The sequence below is a fragment of the Centroberyx affinis genome, unplaced genomic scaffold (assembly GCF_046629955.1).
Source record: "Centroberyx affinis isolate AG114_WGS23_722 - 3 ecotype Tasmania unplaced genomic scaffold, CSIRO-AGI_Caff_v1 ptg000052l_1, whole genome shotgun sequence".
Classification (NCBI taxonomy): domain Eukaryota; kingdom Metazoa; phylum Chordata; class Actinopteri; order Beryciformes; family Berycidae; genus Centroberyx; species Centroberyx affinis.
In genome coordinates, this window is record NW_027278764.1 from 120,001 (window position 1) to 130,480 (window position 10,480).

The window sequence follows — 10,480 nt, forward strand, 5'->3', positions numbered from 1 at the left end:
GTGATGTGCCGTCTGTATGGGGTCCATGTTTCTGCCCCATAGAACAAGGTGGAGACACATACCACACTGTACACGGCAAACCTTGGTGCTAACCTTCAGATTTTTGTTTTCAAAAACCCTTGTAAGGAGGCGCCCAAAGGCTGAGGAGGCTTCGTTGATGCGGTTGTTTATTTCACTGTCAAGGGAGCAGTCCGGGGAAAGTGAGGAGCCAAGATAAGTGAACTGGTCCACCACTTTCAGTGGGACACCATTGATTTGGAAGCTGGGGGGTGAGGAAGGTTACTCTGTGAGTCGAGCTATGACTTCAGTTTTTTGTATATTGATTTGGAGACCGAAGGACTGGTATGGCAGAGATTGTATTAAGGGCATGCTGCATGGACTGTGGGTTTCGTGCCAAGACAGCACAGTCATCCGCGTGCTGCAGTTGGTGTATTTGGCATGACTTTGTCTCGGTATGAGCCTGGAGCCTTTGGATGTTAAATAGACTTCCGTCAAGGCGGTACTGCAGGTGGACTCCCTCCCTGTGTCCCAGGGCAAGGTGGAAGAGGTGGGTGATGGCTGAGAGCAGGAGGTTGAATAAGACCGGTGCTAAGACACAGCCTTGCTTGACCCCGACCCCAACTTTGAAGGACTCTGATTGGAGACCTCCCATAAGGACTCTGGCTGGCATACCATCGTGCAGTTGCTGCAGGATGGAGAGAAACTTGGGTGATACCCCAAGTTTAGAGAGCTGTTTCCAGAGCATCTCACGGCTGATGGTATCAAAAGCTTTACTGAGGTCAGTGAAGGCGATGTAGAGGTCTTTGCGCTGCTCTCTGCTTTTCTCTTGCAGCTGCCGTATGACAAGAATCATGTCAGTAGTGGATCTGGATTTCCTGAAGCCACATTGTGTTTCTGGGAGAGCGCTTTCTTAAATGTGCTCCACCAGTCTGTGGAGCATGATTTTGGCCAGCACTTTGCCTGCGATGGAGAGGAGGGAGATCCCTCGGCTATTCCCACAAACTGCTCTGTCCCCCTTTTGTTTGTGAATGACCACAATGTTGGCATCCTTCCACTCCTGGGGTACGATCTCTGACTTCCAGACGTTCACAATCACAAGGTGTAGGCGGCGTGTCAAGAGGTACCCCCCATGTTTGAAGACCTCTGCCGGGATCCCATCAGGTCCTGCACTTTTATTGTTTTTCAAGCCTCTGATGTCTTGGAGGACTTCAGAAAACTGTGGCGGAGTGTCGAGATGCAGGATTGGTGGAAGATCTGGGAGTTTATTGAGGATTTGAAGATCAACCGGGTTGATGTGATTAAGAAGGCTCTCAAAGCGTCCAGCCCAGCGGTCAAGGATCTCTTGACCGCTGAATAGTGTTTCCATCTGGTCATCGGACAGGGGCAATGGTTTGCTTCCTGGGGCCATATAGGGTTTTGATGGCATCATATGCCGCTTTTCCACTGCATAGTACCGGCTCAACTCGCCTCGACTCGACTCTACTCGTTTTTGGTAGTACCACTTTGGTTTTCCACTGCAGATAGTACCCCCTCAATGTGCCCCACCCCCCAAACTGGTCGTCATAGCGACGCCGCGACGCCGCGTGAAACGCGACACACAGCTACTATGGAGGATATGGAAGCGATGGTGTTCTTGATTCTCGGTATGTGGCTGTCAGTCACAGCAGGGAGACAGATTTTATTTCAGAAGAGGCTGAAGGCAGCGAGACAGCAGAAGCTCTCTGGCTGCTCAAGGCGACGCAAGAGGGTAAGCTAGCCTGGTAGCTAACGTTAGCATATACATCCGTGTCGCGATGACGATTCTCTGACCAATCAGTGGTCTGCAATGTTTTTACGTCACCTTTTGGTATCGCCTCAGCTCGCCTCAGCTCGCTTGGAACCTCGAGGGAGGTGCTACGAAAAAAAGTACCAGGTACTACGTAATATGGTACCTGGTACCTGGTACTTGGCCAGTGGAAAACCAAAAAAGGCGAGTCGAGTCGAGTCGAGCCGGTACCATGCAGTGGAAAAGCGCCAATAGAAGCCCTGGGCGTTATTGCAGTCCGCAAGGATTTGGATTTCTTGTGCCTTCTGCACCCACCAGGTGTCTTCCATGACCCGGAGAGACCGCTGGGTCGCAGCTCTTGCCTCAGCAAAAGCAGCTTTCAGGGTCGGTGATTCAGGGTTTGACAGGAGAGATTTATGGTTTTTATGTTTTGTTTGCAGGAGTGACTGTATTTCGGCAGAGTTGTTATCAAACCAGTCCTGGTTACGTTTCCTTGACAGACCAAGTGCTTCCGAGGCTGCACTGTGGATATCTGTGCGCAGAAACGACCAATCAGTGGAATCCTCAGGAACCTGAGTAAGGTTACTTGCAAGGAGGCATCGGAGGTCGCCTGTGGTGGTGGAGTTGTTAAGTGCTGTGCAGTTGAGTTTTCTGTTTGGGGCTGTCCTTGGTTGAATATTCATGAGGAGTTTGGATCTGACCATGAGATGATCAGTCCAACACTCTGCCCCACGCATGGCTCGGGTGACGAGTGCATCCTCTCTGTCCTTTTGACGGACAATGATGTAGTCCAGGAGGTGCCAGTGTTTTGAGCGGGGGTGCTGCCAGGTGGTTTTGAGCCTGTTTTTCATCTGGAAGGTTGTATTAGTAATGACCAGGCGGTGTTCTGAGCAGAGGGAGAGGAGCCGAAGCCCATTGCTGTTCATCTTCCCCACTCCATGCTGGCCAAGGACTTTACTCCATATGCGATGCTCAGAGCCCACTCTGGCGTTGAAGTCTCCCATAAGGATGAGCTTATCTGGAGCCGAGGTTTTCTGGATGATAGAGTCCAGAGCTCTGTATAAGTCTCTTTGGTGTTTTGCTCGGTGTCCATGGTTGGTGCGTAGGTGCTGATGAGGTGGCGAAACGTCCCTGTGTAAGGGGAATGCGCCATGTCATCAGCCTCTCGCTGTAGCCAGTAGGGGATTCTGAGATGTGCTGCAGTAGGTGGGTCTTCACAGCGAAGCCCACTCCGTGAAGACGGCATGTGCCCTCTGGGACCCTTTCCAGAAGAAAGTGTACCCTGCACTAACTTCTGTCAGGGAATCCTCTCCATGTAGCCCGGTCTCACTGAGTGCTGCAATATCGATGTTATATTTTGCAAGCTCAAGAGCCACAAGAGCTGTCCTACGGGGGGGGTCAGGTGTTCCAGTCAGGTCCAGGAGTGTGGGAACATTCCATGAACCGATGTGCTAAGGAAATTTTCTTTTAGTTTTTCGACTGCGGAGAGGGATGCTCCGACGGTTGCGGTTTACCGTCCGGAGTGGGGGGAGCAGACAATTTTTGGACCACCTTTTCCAGGTCCTTCCCTGTCAGGGGTGAGCAGTGCAAGGGGCTTGTGCAAGGAAAGGATTTAGGTGAGGGTGTGGGTGCACAGTCCTCACTCCCACCATCTTCACTCCGCCAGACAGACTTCCAGTGGCATGAGAAGCTCATGACGACCTTCGTCTGGCTGGAGCTGCAGGGGATCCGGTCTGCTGGACTCCGCCTTTTCCTGTCCCCGACTGCAGATTTGGTCTCAGGGTTTACTCCCCGAGCCACCATTACCTCCCCAGGTTAACCCATGTGGGAGCGGGGCAGCGGTTGGCGGATCGCCTCCAGGGACCGCTGCAGCTCCGAGATCCCCTACCAGTTCAGCCTGAGGTCGCAAAACCCCAGGTACCGTACCGCCAAGAGGAGCCATGACAGGAGTCTTGGTGAGGCAGAGGCTGTTCTGACCTCAGGAGTCTTGGTGAGGCAGAGGCTGTTCTGACCTCAGGAAGACCTTCCCCCTGCTTCCTGGACCCCGGCTGGGGCAGCAGGAGCTATAGGAGGGAGATTGCAGGCGTCCCTACATGCTCGGCAAACTGCACTAGACGCATCACAACACCCTGCTGGCAGTGTAGCCAGCCAACACACACACACACACACACAGGTCCCACACACACACACACACACACACAGGTCCCACACACACACACACAGGTCCCACACACACACACACAGGTCCCACACACACACACACAGGTCCCACACACACACACACACAGGTCCCACACACACACACACACACACAATAATTATGTTATTGTTATTCTCCTGGTTTCAGTGGAGAGTTTTAGTGTCCCATGATGGTCTAAATGTTTCTCTCTCTCTGTCTGTCTCTCTCTCTGTCTCTCTCTCTCTCTACCTGTCTCTCTCTCCACCTGTCTGTCTGTGTGCAGGGTATGAAGGAGCTGAAGAAGGAGAAGGTGTTGATGCGCAGGAAGTCGGAGCTGCCGCAGGACGTCTACACCATCAAAGCTCTGGAGGCGCACAAGAGAGCCGAGGAATACCTGACAGCCAATCAGGAGGCTCTCTGACGGGGGGAGGCGGCCCCCGCCGAGCCCGGCTCCGCCCCCCTCTCTCCTCTCGGGGCGGGAAGTTGAAGTTGCGGCGGAGATGGCGGTCTGGGGTCGGGTCCCGGGTGGGAGGAGTCACGCTGCGTTCGGGACACGCCGGGTTTCTCCGTAAATATGAGAAACCGCTCGCTGCCCCCCCCGCTGCTCTCTGTGGGACAAATCCTCCGCTGTCCACGTCCCAGATAAAAAAAATAAAATGATCAGTTCTGTTCTGCTCTGCTGAGGACAAACACGCCGCAATTTGTCTCTGCTTCATTTTAAAGTAACAAAACATTTTTCCGCCATTTTTCCACGTCCCAGCTGGAGCAGCGAGCGGAGCGTGACCCGGGCGCAGCGCGAGGCCGAGCTCACGCCGTCCCGCCGGCCGCATCCCATGCTGAGGAGTCTGTTTCCATGGCGACCAGCTGCAGCAAACAGGAAGCAGATAAAACTCCGCGCCGAGTCTGTAACCGCCGCTTCCTCCGTGTTCGTCCTGCGCACCGTCAGACCCCGCCTCCTCTGCCTCGTGATTGGTCGGCTCCCAGACGGCGGCGCGGGTCGTGTGTCTCCAGTCGCTTCACTGTAAACGGATCAGCGTGAGCTCGGCCTCTCTGGAAATCTGCTGCAAACCTCAAAACACAGATCACAGCAGGACTGGTGCATCATGGGAGATGTGGATCGGTCAGTTCTGACTTCCTGTCGGTCCCTCAGAATCAGAGAGCGAGGGCTTCTTTCTAGAGCCGCCATTTTGCACCAAGAGACGTCCAACAATCATACAGGGAGAGATCCATCGGAGAAGAGGAGAGAGACCAGTTTCTCCACCACAGGAGCAGGAGAGAGACCAGAATGCACTGCAGGAGAAGGAGAGAGACCAGAATGCACTGCAGGAGAAGGAGAGAGACCAGAATGCACTGCAGGAGCAGCAGAGAGACCAGAATGCACTGCAGCAGAGAGACAGGCTGCGGTCAGAGAAGATGTTCATGAAATAGTTTGCACACCAGGCTCTGACTGAAAACAACTTCCCACCATTCTCTGGTTGTTGAAAGGCATTCTGGGAAACGTAGTAAATCACTAACTGCAGTAGAAGCAGACGAGGTGGTGGAGGGGAAGTGGGTTCAACAAAACAGAAACTGACACTTCATCAATAAAAAATAACTGAATGTATTGATCACAGATTGATCAGATCGGATGTCCTTCACAGTGTTAAAGGAGCTCGACTGACAGAGTGGGAGGCGGGACATCAGCCGATGCTGGTATATGATTGGCTGCTGACAGCCGATGTTGCCCAGAGGACTCTTCTTCTACATCAGGAACAAACGTCCAGATCCGGTTTGTGGACCTGCAGGCGGTTCGGGAGGCGATGTGAGCCGAGCCGCCGGGGATTCTGGGTATCAGACCGATGGACCGGCTGATGGCGTGGAGACACAGTGAATGTAGACGACCAATCGGCATCCGGCAAAACTAGGAAGGAAACCATCCGCCCGACAACAGATCACAGGAAGTCAAGATGGCCGCCTGTAGATTACCCAGCCTGCACCTGGAGTCCTGTTCTGGTCTGAACATCTGAAACTGTGTGAGTGACTGTTGGATTGTGGGATTTAGCGGTCAGAGCGGCCCGGACGCCATGTTTGTTCCTCTGAGCGCTCGTCTCCCGATCTGAAGTCAGCTGTTAAACCTCCGTCGTCAACTCAGATTTTGTCTGAACCAACGAAGAAGAAGTGTGTGTGATGTCAGCAGCATGAGGAAGCAGAAAACTTCCTTCCTGCAGAGCGTTCTGTCCTCAAAAGATCCTCAACCAAACTGAATGTTCTCCATGTTCCGTCTGTTCCGTCTGTTCCCAAACCAGACGTGTAGCTGTCACTCATCAGGTCACGGGGTCAGACAGGAGGGTTTCTGGGTAATCCTTAAAGGAATAGTTCACCCAAAAATCTCCTCCCCCTCATGCCAAATGAAACTCAGGTGAAGTTTGTTAGTCCATATAACACACAGGGAGGCTGCAGCACAACTTGGTAGCAGCCTTCAAAACAACTGAAGTCAATGGGGACCTGTTCTTTAGAGCTCCAAAACAACAACAGACAAACAATCACACTGTGAACAGAAAGACCTATACACCATTATTTGTTGCAAATCAATCAGCTGTAGTTCAGATTTGCACTAAATGATGGTGTAAATATACTGTAGGTCTTTGTGGAACTCTGAAGAACTGGTCCCCACTGACTTCAGTTGTTTTGGAGAAGGCTGCTATGGAGTTGTGCTGCAGCCTCCCTGTGTGTTATATGGACAAACTTCACCTGTGTTTCAACTGCATGAGGGGGAGGAGATGAGGACAGGATTTTTTTATTTTTAGGGGAACTATTCCTTTAAGACGAGTTCAGATGTTTCCCAGACTTCCCTGGAGAGTTCTGGGAAATTATGCAAATAGTAAATGTTTGTGAAGCTGCTGGAGTTCAGCTGCTCCTCCTGCGGGTCGCTCCTCCTCCTGCAGGTCGCTCCTCCTCCTCCTCCTGCAGGTCGCTCCTCCTCCTGCAGGTCGCTCCTCCTCCTCCTGCGGGTCACTCCTCCTCCTGCAGGTCGCTCCTCCTCCTGCGGGTCGCTTCTCCTCCTCCTCCTCCTGCGGGTCGCTGCTCCTCCTGCGGGTCGCTGCTCCTCCTGCAGGTCGCTCCTCCTCCTCCTCCTGCGGGTCGCTCCTCCTCCTGCAGGTCGCTCCTCCTCCTCCTCCTGCAGGTCGCTCCTCCTCCTCCTTCTGCGGGTCGCTGCTCCTCCTGCGGGTCACTGCTCCTCCTGCAGGTCGCTCCTCCTCCTCCTCCTGCGGGTCGCTCCTCCTCCTGCAGGTCGCTCCTCCTCCTCCTGCGGGTCACTCCTCCTCCTGCAGGTCGCTCCTCCTCCTGCGGGTCGCTCCTCCTCCTCCTCCTCCTGCGGGTCGCTGCTCCTCCTGCGGGTCGCTGCTCCTCCTGCAGGTCGCTCCTCCTCCTCCTCCTGCGGGTCGCTGCTCCTCCTGCAGGTCGCTCCTCCTCCTCCTCCTGTGGGTCGCTCCTCCTCCTGCAGGTCGCTCCTCCTCCTCCTGCGGGTCGCTCCTCCTCCTGCGGGTCGCTGTGGGTCGCTCCTCCTCCTGCGGGTCGCTCCTCCTCCTCCTGGTTGCTCCTCCTCCTGCGGGTCGCTCCTCCACTCACTCCAGCTAACTCCAGGTTTGGGTTGATCTCGCCAAAATAAAAGCTGGAAACAGACTAGCTGACTGATCTGAAATCAGATATTCAGCAGAATGAAAACACATGAGAGTAAATCCAGCTGGTTCTCTGTCAGCGTCTCCAGGTCCAGGACAGATTTAAGACGTTTTAGTGAGTTTTTAATGGCAGAATGAAATATATGACCAAATTTCGTAATTGAAATAAACTGAAAATGAAACCAGCTGCAGACTGAGTGGGCGGAGTCAGCACTCTGCAACATTTAAATTCTCTGATTTGAAGTTTAAAATCAGCTCAGAGCTGCGGATCTTAAAGCCTCGAGGTTGGAAATGAGATTTTAAAAGTTTTCCAGGATCTGGAGACGCCGGGCCGGTTCTCCGTTCTCCATCCTCTGCTCCAGATGTTCGTGTCGGTTCTGTTAGAACGTCACGGGTTCTTCTGTTTTCTTTCGTTCTGCTTCTCAGCCTCAGAACAAAAAGGGTTTTAGTTGATTTGACCTTTGACCTCCAGCTCTCTCCCTGCTGTACTTTTACGTTCTTCAAGCGCCTAAGCAATATTCTTTTGAAAAAATGAAATAAAAAAACCAACTGATGCACTGCGGTGCATGTTGGTGCGCAGAAACAATCTCCTTATAGGAAATATACAGAAGATGGAACAAATTATATGAGAAGAAATATCTGCTTTATTCTTCAGGCTCATTGTGGGGAGAAATGGACATTTTTGCCTGCAGTTCTTGTTGCAAATCTTTGTGTACTGTATATTGTCATGTATATTGGCCCCGCCCCCAGCTCCGCCCCCTGGCCACGCCCCCGTCCTGTAATGTTTACACTGGCTACTGCCCCCCCCCCCCCTCCTTTCCGTTCTTGTTCGCTGGTTTTTCGTTCTTGTCGCACGTCGTCCTCTCCTCGCCGTCATGTGGGCGTGTCCTTCTGACATTTGCTGTCAATCACTCTGACCATTCCAGCAGTGGGGACTAGCCCCGCCTCCTCGCCGGCCGCTGGACAAAATGGCCTCCAGAGCTCTGGTTGATCCAGATGAAGAATCAGTTTAAACACAAACAAACAAACAAACAAACAGCCGCTTTACACTGATGATGTCATAAAACGTCTCTGAATGGGTTGGAAATACAATGAAACCTGTTCATGTGATAATTGCTGTAATAACATTATTATATTAACTGGCAGTTATTGCTGTATAAGAAGTTTAAACATTTTGTTACATTTTAAACCCATTTAGAGGAACATTGTTACTGGGCGAAAGATCAATATTACCTATTATCATCTCTCAGTGAATCATATGGTGACGAAATCATGACTCAGTTCCGGCGTGTCGCTGACCTCTGACCTCTGACCTCCGTCCAGCTGATTGACTTTATGATTCAGTATTAAAGAAACTCGACAGCAGAATAAACTTCAGTCTGTAGATCAGCAGCCAACAGTGAGGAGGTCAAAGGTCATGTGACAATATCTGAGGTCTGATGTCATTCTGTCCAGCGGCGGTGAAGATGATGAAGATGAAACACTAGAGAGAAATTAAAGGGTCTCTCCACTTCACTTCCCCCCTCCTCCTCCCCCCCCTCCTCCTCCCACCACCAATCAGAAAGCTGCTTCCCCGTCATTCTGTACATATGTTGTACTTTAATTAGATAGAGCATCACACAGTATGAAAGTGGGATTTTGTACAGATGTTCATGTATGTACAGAACAAAATAAGAGAAATAAAGTGGACATGTTTGACAACCAGAGAGCTTCACTGTGTCACATGGGCGTTACATCATTATGTTAATTAGCTTCAGATATTCATATATACACATGATCAAACACATTGATTCAGTTACAATCTGGTAATCAGCGAAACACAAAGAGAAGGAAATCATTAAAAACAAGTTAAACAATTCAGTAAAAGGCTTTAAGGTGGAATGTGGTTTCTGTACAACAGAAGGAACCCGGTCTGAACTCTGCTGATCCGGTCTGAACTCTGATGATCCAGTCTAAACTCTGCTGATCCGGTCTGAACTCTGCTGATCCGGTCTGAACTCTGCTGATCCGGTCTGAACTCTGATGATCCGGTCTGAACTCTGCTGATCTGGTCTGTTGGTGTTTAAAAAGCAGCAGAACTGGTTTTAATGTTGAGCTGTTGATCATTCTGATGATGGATTTCACTTTGGAGCAAAACTCCTAGTTTTCTGTCCTGTCACTGCAGCAGAAACCAGTCTGGACCTGAAGGTCTGAGGCTGAACCAGATCTGATCTGATGTGAACAGGCTGAACCAGATTAGCACTGGACCAGACAGATGGGATCCTTCAAAACATCAATCCATGGATTCCTGGAGTCACAGACTTCAGACCTTCAGCTGTCTGTCAGTCTGGATCACAGGCTCCATGCTTCAGTTCAGGATTTAAACATGGAGGCCAAGGTGAGGAGTCCAGGTTCCAGTTTCCCAAAACCTTCTCAGCATTAAAGGACTGAACAGATGTTCTGTCAGTTTGTCCCATCAGTCTCCTCCCAACATCTGAGGAAGGATCCAGACCTCCATCCTGTGTCTGTTAGAGGCTCTGTCTGCAGCACATGCTAACACTTTAGCATACAGCATGCTAACACTTTAGCATACAACATGCTAACACCTTAGCATACAGCATGCTAACACTTTAGCATACAGCATGCTAACACTTTAGCATACAGCATGCTAACACCTTAGCATACAGCATGCTAACACCTTAGCATACAGCATGCTAACACTTTAGCATACAGCATGCTAACACCTTAGCATACAGCATGCTAACACTTTAGCATACAGCATGCTAACACTTTAGCATACAGCATGCTAACACTTTAGCATACAGCATGCTAACACCTTAGCATACAGCATGCTAACACCTTAGCATACAGCATGCTAACACTTTAGCATACAGCATG

General features: G+C 51.1%; 1 protein-coding gene across 1 annotated transcript in view; it reads left to right on the forward strand.

The window, feature by feature from the left end:
- Positions 1 to 6,353, forward strand: part of ppp2r5d (protein phosphatase 2, regulatory subunit B', delta) — a 26,868-nt gene extending 20,515 nt beyond the window's left edge. The window contains 1 exon segment of the mRNA XM_071518873.1: positions 4,228 to 6,353. Within this exon segment, the coding sequence (XP_071374974.1) occupies positions 4,228 to 4,365 (138 nt within the window). The 3' untranslated portion in view covers positions 4,366 to 6,353.
- Positions 6,354 to 10,480: the final 4,127 nt, after the last annotated feature.